The 21,049-nt window shown below is 47.7% G+C and overlaps 1 protein-coding gene across 1 annotated transcript in view; it reads right to left on the reverse strand.

The window, feature by feature from the left end:
• Positions 1-21,049, reverse strand: part of LOC121699746 (disintegrin and metalloproteinase domain-containing protein 12-like) — a 79,556-nt gene that overhangs the window by 19,954 nt on the left and 38,553 nt on the right. Inside the window, exons 5-11 of the mRNA XM_042082124.1 lie at positions 19,749-19,825; positions 17,202-17,415; positions 13,335-13,400; positions 11,958-12,029; positions 11,284-11,453; positions 9,814-9,898; positions 7,068-7,216 (exon numbers count right to left, since the gene is read on the reverse strand). Of these exons, the coding sequence (XP_041938058.1) occupies positions 7,068-7,216; positions 9,814-9,898; positions 11,284-11,453; positions 11,958-12,029; positions 13,335-13,400; positions 17,202-17,415; positions 19,749-19,825 (833 nt within the window). The remainder of the gene's footprint in view (positions 1-7,067; positions 7,217-9,813; positions 9,899-11,283; positions 11,454-11,957; positions 12,030-13,334; positions 13,401-17,201; positions 17,416-19,748; positions 19,826-21,049) is intronic.

Here is a 21,049-nt window from a genome sequence, read left to right on the forward strand (position 1 = left end):
GTGCGTGCTTGCCTGTGGGCTAGCGGCGATGAGCACACGCTTGTGTTGAGTGTTTGTGTTTGTGTGCGGGCACGTGAGCAGCCGCTTGTAGGTACAGTGTGTTTCAGTGATGCAGCAGCATTTTAAATGGGAGTCGAGAGGGGAAAAGTTCATTCCTGAAAGTAACCAAACATGTTTCCACTACGTCCTACACTATTTTCCGTGCGTCTCCGGGGACTGTGAACACGAACACGAACACGCACACGCACACACACACACACACTCTCTCCCAAAAGCAGTCACGGCTCTGGGGAGCAGTTGTGACTTTCTCTGTCAGAGCCCTGGTGGCTCCACATCGATCTCTCCTCTCTCCCTCTCTCTTTCTCTCTCTCTCTCCTTCTCTCTCTCTCTCTCTCTCTGTACATCTCCTCTCCAGCGGTGCGTGCCTCGGGCAGCCAGGGGTCCACAGAGAGCCAGAGGCACGCCTGAGCGCCTCCCTCGGACCCCCGCATGAATTTTAATGTTCCACTGACACAGACACACACTCTGCTCTCTCTGCTGCTCTTTACAGCTCAGAGAAAACAAGTGAGGGAGATAGAGAGGAAAACAAAGAGAGAGAGAGAGGGAGAGAGAGAGAGATGGAGAGCTGGTATTTTGACTTTTTTTCACAGGCTCACATGCACATTCACACCTACTGCATACACGCTTAAACACACACACACACACACACACACACACTTTTCCCTCTCTGTCTCTGTCTCTTTCTCCCAAAAGCACCTAAAGCTCTGGGCACACACACACACACACACACTCACACACACTCTCACACAAACAGACAAAAACAAAAACACACACACGCACACACACACGCACACACACGCACACACACGCACACACACACACACACACACACATACACACACACACGGAAGAAAAGGTCTCCATTACTGTGATGCTGTCTGACAGTCTGTGATGCTGTCTGACAGTCCATCTGTGTTTCCGAGAGATGGGCCTGTTTTAAAAAGCTCTGAGCTGATTTCAAGGCTGCGCTCTCTCCCACTCGCAGTGCTTTAAAACCCTCACCTTAGCACCTCCGCATTCAAACAAATCACTTTGCTCTTCCTGCTATGCTCCGCTAGAAATGAAACTCCACAAATCTCCACTGATTTATGTTCTGTTAAATGGCCAAGGTTTACATTTTCTTGAACGGCCTTCTGACTGGCAAAGGCAATCCCTTCCATCTGTTGGCAGAGAGCGCGCTGCAACAAGCGATTACGAAAATGGTAAATACAGGTCACCGGGTGTGAGTGAAGGGGAATATGTGGATCACAGGACTAATTATTCTTCCAAGGCCGCCATTACTTCTCCGAGGATACTCAGCACAAGGAAGTAACTGCTGCGCAGCAGACGTTCTGTCCGATTCGGGGAGGGGATTTGATCTCCTTCTCCCCCTAACAGTGCAACAGATGTGCCTGTCGAGTGAGCGTAGCCCGTGGAGCCTTTTTTAACTCACCCATTTAACAACATGTGCCTGCCCTCCACCCCTCTCTCTCTGCTCTCAAAACACAAGCCTCCAGCCCCCAGCAACTAGCCCAGGACTCTCCAACCACTCCTCCACACACCCCATGTCCAGAACCACGCAGCACCACGTCCATCTGGAGTGTTTTGAAATGATCTCACTGTTGGCCCCGTGTGTATTTCTCCTCCTAAAACAGGGGAGGTGGGGTGGACGTGGGGTGGACGTGGGGCGGACATAGGAGTGGGAAGGGGGGTGGGGTGAACATGAGCTCCATATAGTTGACCCCAACCCAGGGGCCACCTTATGCCTTAAACCACAATATTATTCAGAATGGCAGGTTCAAAAGGAGACGTTTGACCTTGCTATTCTTCCAGCAACCCCCTCCCCACCCCCATGTGGGGCTTTCCCACTTTAAAGGCTCCGAGATGAAGGGAGAGTGGAGATGGGGGGTGATGGCTGGCGATGGCTCCAAGTGGTTTATAGTGATGGCAGGCATTTTGTTATGCGTCTCAGTTGAGAAAATACTAGTTTCATCCAGAGAAAACAACCTTGGCAGCAGCTGTCATCTGTTCCCCCCTCTCTCTCTCTCACTTTCCCCCTCTCCCTTTCTCTCTCTCTCCTCCCTATCTCTCTCTATCTATCTCTTCTCCACTCTCTCTTTGTCTTTGACATTGTCTGGACCATCTTGCTTTGTGTCCATATTCTCTGTGTGATGGTGCCGAGAGCTCAACATGAGTCTCGCATCACCCATCAGGAAGCCACTGTTCAGAGCAGCCGACCACGCAGAAAAGATTAGTCTGTTCTGCACGCCACTGACAGAATAATGACAAGGTAGGGCAGGGAATACACCCACTCCATCTCACACTCTATTCACACTCTATACACACACACACACACACACACACACACAGAGTGATCCATTCTAACTGTGCAGAATCAACATGTGTATAACTTGACTGAAAAGACACATATAGATGCCCATACAGTCTCTCTGCATACTGTATCTATCATATACCCTACATATCTAGTACACGTTTCCTTTCCTTGTTTCAGGTAGATCATTTATTCAGCCAAACCAGTGGAGCAAGAAGGCTTTTCCCGTAAGGCTAACTTCTGAATATCTTATTAACAAGATGCAGGAGCTACTCTCTGACACACAGCGCAATCAGGGTAGCTTTAGCAACTGACCTGTGGCCCTGCTCTGTACTGACCCAGCCTCTCAGAGCCCTGCCCGCTCACCCTCACCCCCCTCGTCCCCCCTGCACACCCCGGCTCCTGCCAGTGCTGCTCAGCCCACATGGCAGCGCGAGGGCCAGGGGGCCTGGAGATAAGAGACGCCCTCCTCCTATCTGAGCCGCTCTCAAGCCCAGACAGAGCCAGGAGCAGCCACGTGTGTCTAAGCTGCTCCACCTAAGCCCCGACCCTGGCCGCCCCCCACCCCTCTCTAGAACAATAACAGTTTATCATGCCAGTCTGGCCCGCTCGGTGCCCAGAGAAGTGGCACCCCCACATGGACAATGGTAGCCACCATGCCAGAATATCACCAGAGATCTCACACCGTGCCAGGCTGGCAATCCCCCTTTGGCACGACCTCGCTGTGCCACAGAACAGCATGAGAGATGCCACATTAATGCCTTCTGCTTGAGAGGATGGGATGAACTATACATGAGTGTTTTGGTCAGCCCTGCACAGAGCCGTTTAAATCCCGAGCCACTGGAATAGAAAAGTCGTATTCGTGGAACACAGCGAGAGTCGCTGGGAAAAGACGCGAGTCCTCGCTAGCTGTCTGCGGTGCCCTGGTGTCTTGTGAATTCACTGTTGCTAATTTGATGGATGAGTGTCCACTGATGAGGAACAGACAGCGCAGTCACTTAGGCAGAACAGAATGATGCAAATACATTCTCCTCCCTCTCCTCCTCCTCCTCCTCCTCCCTCACTTCACCAGAGGAGATTGGGTTTCATGAGCTTTCCCTTGAAAACACAGGCCTAATGCCCTGGCTGTTTAATGAGAGCATTTCCTGGGGTGCGCAAAACGCAAACGAAGCTGACGTGATCTCATCCGCCGTGGCTGGCTCTGTCACTGGACCATTACGAGTGTCACTGACATCCCTGCGGGGCCACAGGGAGTGACCGTCGCCTCCTTTCGCCCTCGAGTCGAGCCATTCGCCTCCCCTTGCCATGGCAAAGGTTCCGGAACATTCTGTTAAGTGATAGGATCAGATGAGCTCCGTGGTGCCAGGTCGTCTGGCCGAGAGTGGAGGGATATTAAAGAATCCTCTCTCTCCGACTTCTCCGTAGACACAATTAAGTGGAGCGGGCGAAAGGCGTGCCTGACCCTGGCGGAGAGCGGGTCAGTGCTTGACGGCCGCTGGCTTCTTCCCATCGTCTGATTCATATCCGACGCCGGTCAGCCGCTCGGTGGCACGGGGGCCAGGAAGTCTGTTAGGCGAACCTCCTGTCCCCGTTCATTTCAGTCCCATCGAATTAACTAAATATAGGGCTGAAAATCTCACAGAAGTCTAAAGGCTAAGATCAAAACCAGACAGTGAGGTTATGTCGTCTGGTCGGAGGAGAAAGGTTGGTGAACCTTTTGAGCAGACGGGAGGGGAGAGACTGATGGACTGCACTTAGGTCTCCACACATCCATCAGACAACAGCTGTGTGCGGAAGAGAAGCCCACCTGCTCCTTGGCAGTAGCCGTGCCCTAATGGACCTTTCATAGCAGGTCTTGTTACTGTTAAGAGATGACCGAGCGAGATCCAATTACTGTCACGTTACGGAGATTCAGTCTGCACCCCATTACAGGAAAGTTCCCATCATGCACTAGCAATGCAGCCGTCCGCTGTTTGAGGTGGACGATGGCTCTCTACGTCATCATGTCATCCATGTCCAAGACGCTGAGCAGAATGTTTCTCACGACTTTTGAAAACACTGGATTACCAGTCTGGAGCGCAGAGCCAGGCACAAGAAAGCATCTGCGTGTTGTCAACTCTGACAAATGGGTTTTGGTCTCATGCAGAAGTTGTGTTCAACTCAGTGCAGGCAGGGAGCTGGAGCTGGAGCTGATGCAAACCTCCACACTTGGCTCTCCGGCCATGCAGGCAGATGCTGTTGCTGCTTTTGCCTTGCCAGCGTCTGGAAAGATTACGCAGAGGGGTCAGCGACCAACGAACTAGGGCAGGGCGAGGATGGCATTCAGTGTGCACGTGGAGGCTGGGTCAGTACAGAGCAGGGTCACAGGTCAGTTGCTAAAGCTACCCTGATTGTGCTGTGTGTCAGAGAGTAGCTCCTGCATCTTGTTAATGAGATATTCAGGAGTTAGCCTTACGGGAAAAGCCTTTTTGTTCCACTGGTTTGGCTGATCTACCTGAAACAAGGAAAGGAAACGTGTACTAGATATGTAGGGTATATGATAGATACAGTATGCAGAGAGACTGTATGGGCGTCTATATGTGTCTTTTCAGTCAAGTTATACACATGTTGATTCTGCACAGTTAGAATGGATCACTCTGTGTGTGTGTGTGTGTGTGTGTGTGTGTTTCCATATCTGAGTGAGCTGAAGGAAGAGAGCAGTAATGAGCAGGTCGCTGGTCCAGGTCAAGTCAGGTCATGCGTAGCCTGCTCTCCTTCCCCACCCCGTATCACCTGCGGAGAGGCTGCTGAGCTGCTCAGACATGCGCACGTTAAGCCCTGGTTTCTGTACCTCGGGGCCAGTGGATAATACAGCTCAGTGGAGCAGTGGAAAGGGACAGTGCCATGACAACCGGACAGAACTGGGCAGGGGAGTACAAATAAGAGAGCAGATTAGCCCGCGAGCACAGCTTTCCTCTCAGCTGTCAACTGTCCGTCCTGAGTCCACTGAGGCCGCTGCCGCTGTCGCCACTGCTGCTGAGCTTGGAGTGTGTGTCCAGTGAGGTGGACACACCAGTTCCGCTGCCTCGGAGAACCTCCTCCGTGTTTCTGCCCAGATCAGGAGACAGGGCCTTGCGGCGTTGGACTGCGCTAGGGAGGCTGTGCAGAGGTGCTTAAGTATTTATTATAAACAGCCGAGAGACTGCGCTCCATAAAATCTGCATGGGTGCACCCTAACAATAAAACTGCATGTGATTGGGCTCTCTGCAGGGAGGCAGAGCAAGAGTACAAGCGAATGAAAGAGAGAGAGAGAGAGAGAGAGCGAAAGAAAGTGAAAAAGACAGAGAAAGAGAAAGAGAGAGTGAGGGGAATATAGAAACTGTGAGAAACTGCAAGTGGCTCATGCAAACTAAGTTGGATTTCTTTCTTGTTTATTTCACTTTGTTTTGTGTGTGTGTGTGTGTGTGTGTGTGTGTGTGTGTGTGTGTATATCTGTTCATTTTATTCAATGTGTTGTGCTTTGTGCTGTGACCCTGTGCATGCTCCTCTGTGGCACGCTGCACTGTTGTTTTATGAGCACATCATACAGAATAGTGTTACCCCGCTTTTTGTGGCTGCCGGCCAAAGCAAACAGGCGATTAGGTGTCCAGTGCAAACACTGGAGCCTCTCAGCCACGAGCAGGCCCACCATCCCGCCATCCGAGCCTGGCTTACCCAGCAGCCTCCACTGCTCCAGCCCTGGCCAGCACTGGCCTCAGCTGCCCGGAGGACACCCCTCCTGCCACATCGCTTCATTTACGAGTGCGCTGTGTCTCCACCTCTGAAGGGAGTACTTGTGCGCTGTCCAAAGCCACAGTCCAGGGACACCCCTGGCCTCTCACTCGCTCCAGCATGAATGAGCACGTCAGCAGCGGGGTGGGGGGGGTGTCTATCATGTGTGGGTCCATATCATTGGCCATTACATTCTTTGAGTGAGCTTCATCACCATGGAGCATTCACAACAGCTGTGCGCCACCATCAACCCCTGGAAAAACGAGCAAGAAAGGGCCTCACAATGGCCCCCGAATGAGCACAACAATCACGGCAGGCAATAAATGACCAATGAATTACATGTGTACTAATGTTTACATATGATAGCAATCAGACCCTTTCCTTCCTCTTGAGTGACACCGACTTAATCTATGGCCGGGGTCAACTGGTGGGAGGTTAATGACAGCTTGGAGAGGGCTAATGCATTCCGGGTGGGTAGACCGATTTAAGGCATCATTTGTGGAGTTGAGGCCAACCAGACTCAATTTGGGGGTAATGAACCGCTGTGTTGTGACCCCGCCTCTGGACCAATGGTCTATGCGGACACATTTGCATCTGTAGAGTTTACTCACATGTGCCTTAGTGTACACAGGGCCCTGACTCAATGGGCACGGGTGGACATGAAGACTTGAAATGCTTTGGATGGAGTGATGAGCTATCTTGTGCCTGTCCTGCTTTCAGCTGGGGTTAAGACATTTGTGTTGTGATGACTCCCCTACCGCACAAAAGATCCATCTATCATCTGGAAAGGTATTTACACACACACTGCTGCTGCAGACTCGCAATAGGCCTGCAAACACATGCAAGCTGTCTTGATCTGAATGAGAGAATGCTGAAGGGTGAACGAGTCATTGCGTAACTTTGAGACAATCCACATGGACCCCCCAACTGGACACGCCGGACTCACCCAGTGGAAGGAGTCATGATGCAGCCTCCGCGGTCAGCCGTCACCCTGCAGCCGCAGCCCCTCTCCGGCGTGTCGTGGTTCATCCCGAAGTTGTGTCCGAGCTCGTGGGCCAAAGTGACCGCAGCCCCCAGAGGGTTGTCTGAGTGATCCTGCGGAGACAGCAGAGTAACGTTAGGCCTGTTGCATCCCACCCAGCGCAACACAGATCAATGCGATGATTACTGTGGACACACATACACACACACCCAGACGCAAAACACCGCAATCTATTCCATTTCCAAATAAATAAGCCAATTTTCTGCGCTTGCTATGTGCACTGTAGTGTAATCCATTTAGTTGCGCTTTCCAAAGATTAGGCCCTGACAAAAATCGACTAATATACTTTTTTTTTTCATAAATGGAATTGCAATTCCGTGTTGCACATGAGGTAGATAATCCATAACGCACTGCCACAAACAAGCTAAATAATTACTTTTCCAAAAACCCATTGGAGGAACATAACTCAAGATTTGCACCGCATCTGTAATTGCCTGTGTGTTGCCAAGCCAGAAGAAATGATCTAGAGGACACGGAGCCTTTCCAAGCTGTTTCCTAGTGCTCTAGCATGTGTGTTTGTGTCCATGTCTCCCTGTGTGTGTCTGTGTGTGTGTGTGTGTGTGTGTGTTTGTGTAATCCAGTGGCAAAGCATGACCTCCATGGAGAGAGCGAGGTGTGGAGGAAGAGCCCTGAAGCTTTGTGAGAGATGGGGAAACGGTGAAGGAAAGACTGACAGCAAGATAAAGAGAGCGCTGAATGGAAGGAGTCTTAGAAGGCCATCTGAGGAAGGACTGGCTTAGAGACAAAGGGAAAAAAGGGAAAAAGTGAGAGATGAAAACTGAGAGAGAGGAGGAAGAGAGGGAGACAGAGAGATAGATAGAGAGAAAGAGAGAGCTCAGCAGCTGACAAGATCTTCTAGTGAGGTCTTAGGACAGTTCAAGAGAGGTTCTAAGTGAATTATGCAGTGTATGTGGGCATGTGCAGCTCTCTCTCTCTCTCTCTCTGAGTGTGTGTGTGTGGGGAGCAGGTGCGTGTAGTATGTGTGCGTGTGTGTCCATGTGTGTATGTGTAATGTGTGTGTCCATGTGTTTATGTGTGTGTGTGTGTGTGTGTGTGTGTGTGTGTGTGTGTGTGTGAGAGTGAGTGCATTTATGTGTATGCACCCTACCAGTGAGTGTGCGCAGAGAGCAGGGAGAATGGAGAGATTCTGGTAGCTGTGCATTATTCAAATGGTGACGCACCCACGAGGCGCTCCACCGCTGGGCACGTTTGAACGCTGCGGTCACCTCCGCTGTGGCGCGCAGCGGGGACAGCCGCAGCTGCGAACACGCCAATTTCCAAATCGCTCTGATCTCGGCCCTCTCCCCTCGCACGCCCTGCCGACGCTCGCTGCGCACGACCACATCAAAAACAGCCACGGCTCGCTTCGCCTCACTCGCACCCAACAGCAAAAGCTTTCATGCTGCGGCAACATTCACATCGGACACGCTACACGTGATGCAGGTTAAACTTCCGGAACTGTCTGGATGAAGTGATGACAAGAAAACGAGGCAGAGACAAGAGCTTCGGCAAAACCATTCCAGCATCAAAGGGGGAGTTCGCCATGGCCTGTTGAGGACAGATTTGTGTCGATGTGGAAAACATATTTTGGGGTTCCTTCCATGCTGCAGCAATAGGACCTGTTCCCCTTCCAAAGACTTTTCAATACCCTTATCTGTCTGAATGGATGCAGCAGATACTGGACCAGTGATGGACTCTTGGACATACTGGATCTGGGGGACCGGGGAAGAAAACAGATGGAATACAGAGGAGACAAAGTGATTTGTGCTCTCCAGTAAAAATGCCTTGTAGGCTTGATTCTATGGATGAATCTGTTCTGTGAGTGAGCTACACTGAAACTAACCGCCCCCCGTTAAAACAAATATGGACATCGAGCTGCACATTCAGTAGACCAACAGAGCAAATAAGATCCCCCTCCTCCCGCGAGTATGGTGCTCTCAGATTGCCCCCAACATGAGCAGGGGTTGGTGAAGCCTGCAGGGGTGTGCCATAAAGCTGCCTGCTTTGTGCTCTGTGGTGAGAGCCTCAGGTCCAACATGCGTGTGAGAGTAGAGGAGAGGTGGACTAAGACGTAATGTGCGGTTGTGTTTTATGTTTCTCTCTCTCTCTCTCTCTGGCTTTCCTAAATGCTGTTTTCTGTTGTGGCCCCCGGTGCAGACATGATGGGATTAGGCCTGTCAAGTTTGTTGCGCCCTGCCTCATGAAATCGCAACAGGCTTGACTCATGTAAGTTGATATGGTGCAGGATTTATAACCAATGCCTTGGGAATGTTGGCGTACAGCATGATATAACGCCTTGAGATTAGATTTGCGGACATTCAGACCAGCCACTACTCCAAGAACCTTGCTGAACCTTGAGGAGCATGGGAGCAAAACAAGAGATGCAATTGAAAGATAAGTTGATAAGAAAGACACAAAACGGCGAGAAGAGAAAACAATGATAGAAACACAGCAACACAGAGGGAAAGATGGCTGTTGTTAAGATTTTATGTAATGATTGCAATTAATCTTGGTCACAGCGAAGTAAAGCAGGATTTAACCTTTTTCTCTGGAAAATAGCTTTTTATTCTTGACTACACATCTCCTGATCACAGAAGGACGACAGCAGATATAGCTCCACAATGGAGCCCCTCAGAATGGATCCACTCACCATGACGATGCCTCCTGATTGCTCAGCGGTGCACATGCTCATGATTGGTGCCATGCCTATGGTGGTGCCCTGGAAGTAGACCCCACTGCACACAACAACAAGAACACACACATCACAGTGATCAGCAGTGTTATGCTGAAGCAGTAGCAACATGGGCCTATACTGTAGACATGCTGGACTTCATACATACTTCATACCAAACCTCAACTACAGAAGCAATGGAGGCAAACTACGTTCATCCATCCAAACACTTTAGAGGATCAGTGTGCTTTACTATGTTCATCATTCCAAACACTTTAGAGGATCAGTGTGCTTTACTATACGTTCATCCATCCAAACACTTTAGAGGATCAGTGTGCTTTACTACGTTCATCGTTCCAAACACTTTAGAGGATCAGTGTGCTTTACTATGTTCATCATTCCAAACACTTTAGAGGATCAGTGTGCTTTACTATACGTTCATCCATCCAAACACTTTAGAGGATCAGTGTGCTTTACTACGTTCATCGTTCCAAACACTTTAGAGGATCAGTGTGCTTTACTATGTTCATCGTTCCAAACACTTTAGAGGATCCGTGTGCTTTACTATACGTTCATCCATCCAAACACTTTAGAGGATCAGTGTGCTTTACTACGTTCATCGTTCCAAACACTTTAGAGGATCAGTGTGCTTTACTATGTTCATCATTCCAAACACTTTAGAGGATCAGTGTGCTTTACTATACGTTCATCCATCCAAACACTTTAGAGGATCAGTGTGCTTTACTATGTTAATCGTTCCAAACACTTTAGAGGATCAGTGTGCTTTACTACGTTCATCCATCCAAACACTTTAGAGGATCAGTGTGCTTTACTACGTTCATCGTTCCAAACACTTTAGAGGATCAGTGTGCTTTACTACGTTCATCCATCCAAACACTTAGAGGATCAGTGTGCTTTACTACGCTCATCCATCCAAACACTTTAGAGGATCAGTGTGTTTTATTACGTTCATCCATCCAAACACTTTAGAGGATCAGTGTGGTTTATGTCATCCATCCAAACACTTTAGAGGATCAGTGTGGTTCATGTCATCCTAGATACTAGTCTGGTGTCTTCCGATGGTTGAGCTGTCTAAACTGAAACAATAATTTATTACAAGATGTTGTAATGCATTTGTCCAGGCTTTTGTTGAATGCCCTAGTTAATTTCATTTCAATTCAGTTAAGTCAGAAAGCAGATTTCTACTGTCAGTCAATTGATGCATAGTGATGAGTGCTCGCTCTGCTGAGCACTCTGGGACACACTGGGATTAGCATATTGGAAAGCTCATTCAAACATTCACTCCACGCTCTCCTCTCCCCAGATTCCCATTTGGCTGACAAGACAGGACTTCATATGGCGCGAGTGACAAGTCTGATTGTGTGTGTGTGTGTGTGTGTGTGTGTGTGTGTGTGTGTGTGTGTGTGTGTGTGTGTGTGTCAGTCCAACCTGACCAGCTGGGCGTTGTCATGGGGTCTCTGGGGCAGCAGCTTGAGCTTCCTCCAGTCCAGGAACTCGTGCAGCGTGGTGAAGGGGTCCTGCGTGACGGCACACTTGTCCGAGTCACTCCACACCTCCAGACCCACGAGAGCCACACGGATGTTCAGGGGCCGATAGAACTGAGCAGAGGACAGGCAGAACAGGCAGGACACAAGAGCATCTCAACATCAGTCTGGAAAACCTTCATTTGGACACCACAGCACATTTAAACACGCACAGCATATTACTGTTATTGCTGCTGTGCCACAAAGTGTATTTGTTGTCTTGCCAAACTACGTATTTAGGGAAAATTGTTTCAATTCATCCATGGACTGGGTTACTATCCAATGCAATCTGCAGTATTTTAGTAGTACTGCTCAACTGAACATGCTTGGGAAAAATCAGAATCAGTAAAACCTTTTTGAAAAAACTAAAAATAAAAAGTTGTCTTTGTCGAGCAACAAACTTTCATGAAAAGAGACCTGTCACTCTTTCCCCAACCTTCCCTCTGAAGCATAAACCCGTAGGTGGCTGCTCCTCATTTGTCACCTGTCCATCACTGTCCATCTGCTCTCTCCAGCTTGTTTGAAGCTCCACAACATGACAGCCCACCACTACAACCCTGGGCCAACACTCAGGCTTACCTTATCCACATAGTTGGCAATCTCCGCCAGCCTCTGCTTGACTTTCTCCACGTCTTTGCCTTGTTTCTGAAACTGAGAGAAAAAGTGTTAGGCTCTGTTACACCCGTGCCAAACCACTTTAGAAAAAAACAGATTTCTATTAAAGTTTGTTTTTGATTGCGATTGCTTCGTGCAGATTTAGCGTTCAATATATGTTTTGAGCCATTTAGTCCAAATCACAGCTGCAGGTCACTGAGATTAATGGGTTGGAACAATCTGAGCTAGGGATTGTGATATTAATCAGGAACTGGCTGGATTGAGCATCATTCCTCCAGGAAAACCGCTATTATTTCATAATGACACACTGAAATAATTTGTATAGTAGACACGTCCAATGTTTGGGAAAATGTATGGTTTTAGAATTAAACTCTGACACTACTGTAAGTACTTCATTTACCACACATTAGAAAACAAGATTAGCCTCGTCCTCTTCGCCACTAACAGACTTCCTCTGTCTTCCTGTATTTGTCTTTGAGTCTGTCTTTCTGTTTGTTTTTTCCTGTCTGTGTGTATTTGTGTGCATGTTTATTTATGCAAGTGAGTGTGCTATTTGTGTGTGTGTGTGTGTGTGTGTGTGTGTGTGTGTAATAATGACCCCACTCAACATCCACTGAAGTGACCCACATCTGCAACCTGACATTAGTTTCCCACTTCCTGTGCTTTATCTCACCCCTCTAGCTGACCCCAAGGGACAAAGGTCACCAAACTGACTTCAGACTCCTAGGGTGGAGAGATAGTGTGTGTGGTGGCTAACATTGGTCCCGCAGCAGTGGAGCCAACACAGCAGATTACATGCTGACTCCACATAGCACAGGATGCTCTTATCTCCCTATACCTTGTCAAATGAAGCTTTACAGTAATGTTATTTCCCTCAGAATCCTAATGCACTTACAGTAAAAAAGCTACCTAACCAAAACACTGCACAATTTGTCCTCTAGTTAGGCCCTTGTGTATTTTCACCCACTTAGAACAGAGTCCAATAGTGAATGCAGTGGTGGGTGAGAGCCAGAAGAGTCTCCTCACCTCCCCTTCATCTGTGGGCTCTGTTGCAGTGCTGGCAGAGGGAACAGTATCGACAGCAAGCTTGTCTAGGCTGCTCTCACCCGTGTAATCAGTGCTTTAGAAGCAGATAGAACCAGGAGGGGAGGGAGGGAGAGAGAGGGAGAGAGAGGGAGAGAGAGGGAGAGAGAGAGAGGGAGAGAGAGAGGGAGAGAGAGGGAGGGAGAGAGAGAGGGAGAGGGAGAGAGAGAGAGAGAGGGAGGGGGGGCTGTGGAACTGGAGGGCTTGTCTGGATGAAGTGGCACAGGGCAACGGTAAGAGTTCATCCCAGTGGCTTACCTCTCGGTTGTCAGCTACAATTATCAGCTCCACGTACTTGGTGGTGCTCTGGGCATTTCTCCTGTGCTGAATATGGAAAGGAGAGAGAGACAGAGAGGAACAGAGGGAGACAGAGAGAGAGATAGAGAGAGAGATAAAGAGAGAGAGAGATAAAGAGAGAGAGTTGGGGAGAAAGACAGACAAGGACAGAGAGGGAAAGAAAGAGAAAGAGAGAACGATATTAGGGGGATTCTGACAGGTTGCTTAAATGCACTCAGGGAGGCTTGCATGACTAGAGGTATATAGCACCTTAACCACAAAACCACCCGCAGCAACAAATCACACACAACTACTTATGGCTTCACAATTAAGGAAGCTTTCTATCAGTTTTGAGGCACGCAGTCCATCCTCTTTGCAAACGTGGCCCCCTCATTTGATGCTCACTGGGTAATTATTCATAAAGGCCCTTCCAGAGAGCGGTACTTAGGATTCCACTCTGCCCATAAATCAGGGCTTTTCTGGACATCAACATCTTTTTGAGTACATTTTATCTGACACAGCTAAAAGCTGGGCTTTTTTTAGTGCACCGGTGGCAGAGACAAACAGAGGCCATGATTCTCCTCTTCCTCTCTGACAGCGTCGGCAGACATGCCAAGACGTGATCGATGCCTTACAATGTCTTGACCAGGTTGCTCAGGGAGAGAATACATCTCTATGAGGAGCGCCATGTCTGAAGTGGACAAGAACACCAGCTGTGTTGGCTGGAGTGTGGGGTCCACCACGGGACATGAGCCCATTTGTTACAGACATACCCCTTCAATTAACTCAGGTTATGATTATGGTTATAGTATTTATGGTTATAGTATTTATAGCAGACGCTTCCAAAGCGGCATACACATAACAAAAATACAAAGTTAAATTTAACAGTAAACAATTTAAAAAGTTGGTAAGACTAAACAACAATATCAATTCAATCAATAGCCTAATGAAAATAAATAAATACTATAATATACAAACCGCATAACGCATAAGAAACGCTTAATAAACTAAGTGCATGTTGAACAGATATGCCTTTAGACCCCTCTTGAAAGACCCAAAACTATCACAGGAACAGAGAGCACTGGGCAACTCATTCCACCAACAATGAACCACTGAGGAAAAGACTCTTGAATTTGATATAGCGTTTATGGCTGGTCAACACAACAGATGCTCATCAGAAGACCGCAGTAGGCGGTTGGGGATATAAATCTTGATCATTAAATTAAGATAGCAGGGAGCAGATCCACTCGATGTGTCCTATAGGCCAAAGTGAGAGATTTACTGTAAATTTAATTTTGGTCACTATAGGGAGCCAATGGAGAGTAACTAAGAGAGGAGTTACATGTGTCCTCTTTGCTGCAGGTGGAACACATTTCGTCCCCTTAGAATTATAAGGTTCTATCTGACATTTTTGTCAAAATTGAGTTATTTACATATTCTTATTCTGTGACACCTTAAGAAGATGAGGTGAGGTGTTTCTTGTAGTTGTATGCATTTTTTGGACATTATATCTGAAGAGGTTTGTTCCACTTAGCAGTATAACTCTTTGTATAACTAAGACTTTGAGGTTAGCTTTAGGTTACCTGCAACCACGGCTGAAGGCAAAAGTTACATCAGACTTCAATGTGTGAGGAAATACCCCAGCATCAATTTGTGATCCGCCTACATATAAGTAATAGGACTTTTTAGGAAAAAACTTCATAAAATGCATCTGAGACTATTTGGAACTCCCAAGTGAGCTGAAAAGGTTTATATCTTAAATGTCTATGTCTGTGAAACATCACATCTCAAATCCCTTCTTTCCTATTTCCCTTATTTAACCACACAACCCCGTTCACCTCAAATAAACAGTGACCTATTCACACTGAGAGTAGCGTACAGTAGAGCATGAATGGGCAGCTCTTATCTATTTGTAGCCTGTGGCCCATATGTTCAGGTTACCATCTCTGGCTGTCTGAACATGCCCAGTGTTGGGCTGTAGCACAGCAGGCTTGGCAGCCTTCCCTTTGGCCTGCTGCGTGGACTATCTTTAGTCTTTCACACTAGGGAGGGCTGGAGTTATCACGAGAGAGGTCGACACAAACCTGCAGTTGCATCGCGTGTGCAGAGGTGTCGGAGGCTCTTATCGCCAATCCTCTCAGCAGGCCGTATCATGACAGCTCCCGTTATGCCAAGGTTGCCCTCTCATTGCCAGCTCTGTATCTGTGGCACTCTTATAAATGCTATTCCATCTACGGGCACACACCTTCCATGTCGCACCGAGAGAATGGCCATATTGTTAAAAATAATCAGAGGGGTTTATATTTTTCCCCGATGTTGCACACGCACATCACACTTCACTAAAAGGGACGGACGACACACATCTCCTCCCATAAATGTGCTTGGCTCTGGAGTTAACCTCCACAGGCCACAACATCTGTTAGAGGGGGAGGCGCAATTGCTGGGCCCTTAATTGAATGAAGAGCCAATGTCATCAGATAAAAAAAAGAAAAACGAGAGAGAGAGAGACAGACAGACGCAATGAGAAGCAGAACAAATAAATGCTCTCTCCAGGCGAATAAAGGCATATTTTGAAGAGCGTTATAAATCACAGGGAGCTCTGTGTGTGCCGGGGCTCTTGACAGCACTGCGTTGGCCCGTGCTGAATCATCAGGCAGCGCGGTGCCGCTGAGCCCAGACACCATTTCACATCTCCTTAGTCAATGAGGGCCAGAGCCAGACAAACAGGCGCACGTTAACCCTTCAGACAGCCTATCAGCAGCCAGGGAAATGGGGCCACTTGTCATCTGCATTAGCAAATGACAAGAGAGAGGGGTAATTGGTTTGATTGCAGAATGCATGTGCGTGCGTGTGTGCGTGTGTGTGTGTGTGTGTGTGTGTGTGTGTGTGTGTGTGTGTGTGTGTGTGTGTGTGTGTTTGCAGTTGTGTGTATATTTCTGAGAAGGAGACGGAGAGGGATGGTCACTGGCTCATCTGCCAGGTGAAAACACAAAGGTGGAAAATCTGATTCTGACATAACTTTATCCATATGCAAGCAGACACACACACTCTCTCTCCCTCCCTCTTTCACAGACACACACACACACTCACACACACACACACATGGAAACCAACAGACACGGATTGATCTCCAAAAAGAAATTAAGATATAAATGCACTCAATTTCACACTGAACAACTGCAGTAAATTTCTGTACAAAGTCCTGTCATTACTTCACATCCTGAATACAACAACGTCATCAGATTCAGTAATTGCTAAGAGTTCCCAAGTGGCAAAAATAAACAACCGCAGTCTATACCCTGGGTGGCGGATACATCAGTCTGCACCCAAAAGCCCTGCAGCCATTCACCACCCAGATGAAGATCTCCAGACCACCACTGTGCTTATCGGCCTTATCGGAGTCCCATTGATTGGCTCTGCTCTCTAAGATGAGTGGTTTTAGGCTGACCCTGTGAGGTTTAGATAGTGAAACCAGGCCCACACTTAGCCCATCTGCTGAAATCGGATTTTACATGCGGACAGGGGCCAGAGAAAGTAAGAGTCATTTGATCAGAGTGTCTACTAAATTACACTAGTGTTTTGTTGTTCATTTCCTCCCCCCACCCCCCCAACAATGCACTTGAACTCTCCCTGACTGGTGTGTGTTTGTGGCGGATTTAGCAGCGACAAAGTTGAGGAGGCGTCGGCGAGCAGTTTTCAAAAGAGAGCAGTTCGTTCAGCGGAGCACTTTCCCACTGAGCACTTAAAGTGCCTGCTCAGCAGAGCTGAGGAGGGAGGACGGAGCAGAAAATAGCCCCATGTTTTCTGCCTGATGTGAACGTGCTTAGTGAACCCGTCAGTTCTCCTTACCCTGCTGTGGCGCTCGCGCAGCGGCCCGTCGCTGGCGTCCAGGAGCGCCTTTGGGCTGAAGGGGTGCGAGATGTTGGCGCCGTGCCCGCAGGAGCCCAGGGTCAGGTTGAGGTGCTCCCCACGGTAGATACGGTAGGAGGGGGAGGAGGAGGAGGGATGGGGGTCTCCTGATGGCTCCAGTACAAAGGTTTTATCTTCAAGTGTAATCAGTCCCCTGAGACAAACACAACAATAAGAGCTAACATCTGTGCTGCTTGCTGCTGTGTCTTTAAAATGACAAAAGAGGGCAGGTAGCTTCACCATCTGTGCTGAGTATGTGTGTGTGTGTGTGGATAGGTGTGTGGGTGGGTTTGTGGTACTCCAGAATGAGGATATTAAATCATCTATGCAGAGAAAAACTGCATGACAATTTTAGTGCTTCAGTAGCACCAATGTCAACAAGAAATGCAATTCCGAGGAATTACACGAGGGGATGCAGTCTGCTGGTTAGGGTGTTGGTGGGGCTGTTGAGCTTGCTGCTAGCTGGTTGGTAGGGTAATTGTGATACCTGCAAAGGTGCTTTTGGAGTAACCAAATTTGAATCTTGTGTGACATGGCATTATTCAGATATCACACTCAAGGTGTTTTTGACCTTGACATTTGACCTTCAACCTTCAACATCTTTGAGTCCATAAAAACACTCGTACCAAATTTGAAGCATGTACGTCAAGCCGTTCTGGAGATATAATGCTGAATGCATGAGATTTGGCTGGGACTTTTATTTTGACACACAGGAAACACTTTAACAGGATGTGTAGTTCAGGTAGAGCTAGATTGTATGCTTAGAAGCTGAGACAGTTGGAATCCTCACAGGTGACACCTGTGCCAGTGTTCTGATTAGCCTGGGAACTGCTCTGAGAACTACTTAACGAGCGCAGCTGGCTCTGAATAGCGCGCACAAAAAGGTAAAAAGAAAAATAATAATAAGAATAAGAATCCGGATTTCAATAGAGGGGATGCATCCCCTCTAATAAGAAGAATCCGGATTTCAATAGAGGGGATGCATACCCTCTAACAAGCTAAAAATAACACTACATTACAATACACAGATTTTAGACTAACCTGGAAGTAGACTTTCAACATATAGATTTCATCTATGCATATCCTACAATTGTATGCATTCAATATACAGTATACACAATACATTCTGTACCCATTGCCATTGAGTCTTAAAAAGGCTTCATGTAGACTGACTCAAACCAAAAGTCACCAGCTAAATCCAGACAGTGTTTAGTTCTCCTGAAACATTCATGTCCTCATCCAATTCCTAGTCCGTGGGACATCAATAAGTGGATATTTTGTTAAATAAGTAATATCCGTTTGGTTATTATCAGTGCTTGTGGGGGTGTGGGAGCTTTTTTCTCTGCGTATGTTCTCACACTTAGTGGCTGGAAGTGGTGATTTAAAGTGACATCTTCATGCCTTGAGACCGAGCTGAACCGTAGGGTTTTTAGCAACCTTCTCAACCACATCAACTTCCTTGAAAACCCCACAAGTTCGGCGTCTGCCAACCCAAATCAGCCGCAATTTGTCTTGGCCAATGCAGCGTGCAACACAGCTCTCATCAAAATGAACCGTCCACGTTTGTCAGTCTGAAGAATCTGCAGGCAGGTCACAAAGTCTTCAAAATGTAAAAAAATACAGAAAATACAAAAAAAAGAAAAACACAACAATGGCTTTCTCTGGGAATAAGAACCCTTTTACAATAAGCAGCATGTGGCTCTGCTGATGGTGAGGACATTTGCTGGATTCATAGTAAAGACATTCTTGCTGTTGTCCAGCAATATATATCAGGGTAATTATTTCTTCCTGACATGTGCAAATGGTTATTTTTCCAACACTTGATATCATTATAGAGCTAAGGGGGGAATTCCAACCAAGCACACACACACACACACACACACACACACACACACACACACACATACATACAAATGATAATTCGATATTGTGTTCTCTGCCTCTATGATAATGTGGTAGACAGTTTGTCAGCGGGTGCACCACATCGCTGTGGCGAGAGTCACGCCACGTCAAAACTCATTAGTGCTCCTGCGTCCGAGGCGCTCCATGACGCTCTGGAGTCATGTGGCATACGCTGTGCGTCCCTTCATCTTGCCTCTCTGTTCCTGCTAGTGATTAGGGGACAGGCTGATCCCCAAACGAGAGGAGACCTCAGCACTGGGATGAGGGGGATGTTTTTGGGAGACGGTGTGCACTGATGACGTCCAAGCATGACTAGTTTCAATCAGAGCACAGCCTCTCAACCACAAGCTCAATCTGTAGCATTGCCAAGGGAGTCAATGCAACACAAAGAGCAACCACAGAGCTTCTATAATACATGACATAGAAATTCCACTTCAAGGTGCAGAGCCCTCATGCAGCAGCACTAATAGGGCCACATGCATGGCAAAGGAGATCACTGAGGCATGTGAGTCCACCGTGGTGTGAGTAACGCGCTGATGTTCGTGCCAGGACCAGCTCTGACCCCGTGGAGGTGCGCTTACTCACCTGAGCCCCATGCAGGTGCTGAGGCCAACGTCCGACCGAGCATGACCCTCAACGTCTCCATGGTAGTAGCAGTTCACCTGGGCACAGAGGACACATTGGTGTGAAGTGGGACATGAAATGAAAGGAGAGCAAATGACTGTAATTACCGCTCAGAGCTGCTGCTAATCAGCTGCAAAATGTAGCAGAACCACCGGTCTACGGAAACACTTAAACAATATAACGTCGTGCTTGACGGCTCCCATAGAGCGTGTGTCCCACAGTGAGCTGTGCTGGAATGCGGGGGATGTGAGCAGTGGGCCTGCCTAGGACAAAGGCATCCTGTCTGGGGCTGAGCGGAGAGGATGGAACTGTCTGGACCCAAAACTCGGGCTGTTTTGGTAAGGCTGGCAAGGACAGCTGCCACCACCATAAACAATCAAAGCAAATAAAAACGCACCACATTACTTCCGAATCTCCCACTCACACTCTCTCTGTCTGTCTGGTTGTCACTCTCTCTGTCTGACCCTCTCCACCTCTCTCTTTATGTCTCTCTCCCTTTTTCCATCTGTCTGTCTCTCCCTCCGTTCTCTCGGTGGACATGTGAATGGAAAAGCATTTTTGGGGCTGCTATTTTCAGAAGCGGTTCACCTCTCTCCTTTCCCATGTTTTCTTTGACATGTTCAGTGCAGTGTTGTCTTTGGATTCCCACCAAGAAGGACCCAGCCAGCCTAAGAGTTAGTGATTAGAATGTTCCTATTACTTCTCTGCAGAGATAGCAGAGAGTCACATGTCACTGTTCACATACGAGGACCGGTTCCAAGTTTAACTGTAAGTTACTATCCAGAACATACTGTAGGTCCCTCGGAAACTGTTGTGGGAAAATGGGACCGTCACAATAAAATACACACATAAATAGACATGTCAGTGGAGGGTTCGCGTGATGTATTGAATTCTACATTTTGTTGGCAGATGAGTTAAATAGTATCACAAATACAAATGTTATCACTGTGTGAATAAATTCAGAGCTATATCTTCTGAAGTGTAATGTCACTTGAAATTAATGGGAATTAACTTCAGAGTGTAGCTCTAACCTAAACTGTAAAAGCCACTCTGAGATATGGCCCTGAGCCATGGACATACTGTTCAGTACCAGAACCTGTCTGTGGTGGATCATTTGCTAATGGGCTGAGATGAAAAAAAAAGGCATTTAACATTTTAAACAGTGGAGCTTTTAAATGAAATACAGCCTGCTGTAGTCCAGAGGAGAGTGCTGTCTGGAGCACAGAGGCCTGATGCCATGAACATATACATATTTGATGAGA

Source organism: Alosa sapidissima, chromosome 24 (genome assembly GCF_018492685.1).
Source record: "Alosa sapidissima isolate fAloSap1 chromosome 24, fAloSap1.pri, whole genome shotgun sequence".
NCBI lineage: Eukaryota > Metazoa > Chordata > Actinopteri > Clupeiformes > Clupeidae > Alosa > Alosa sapidissima.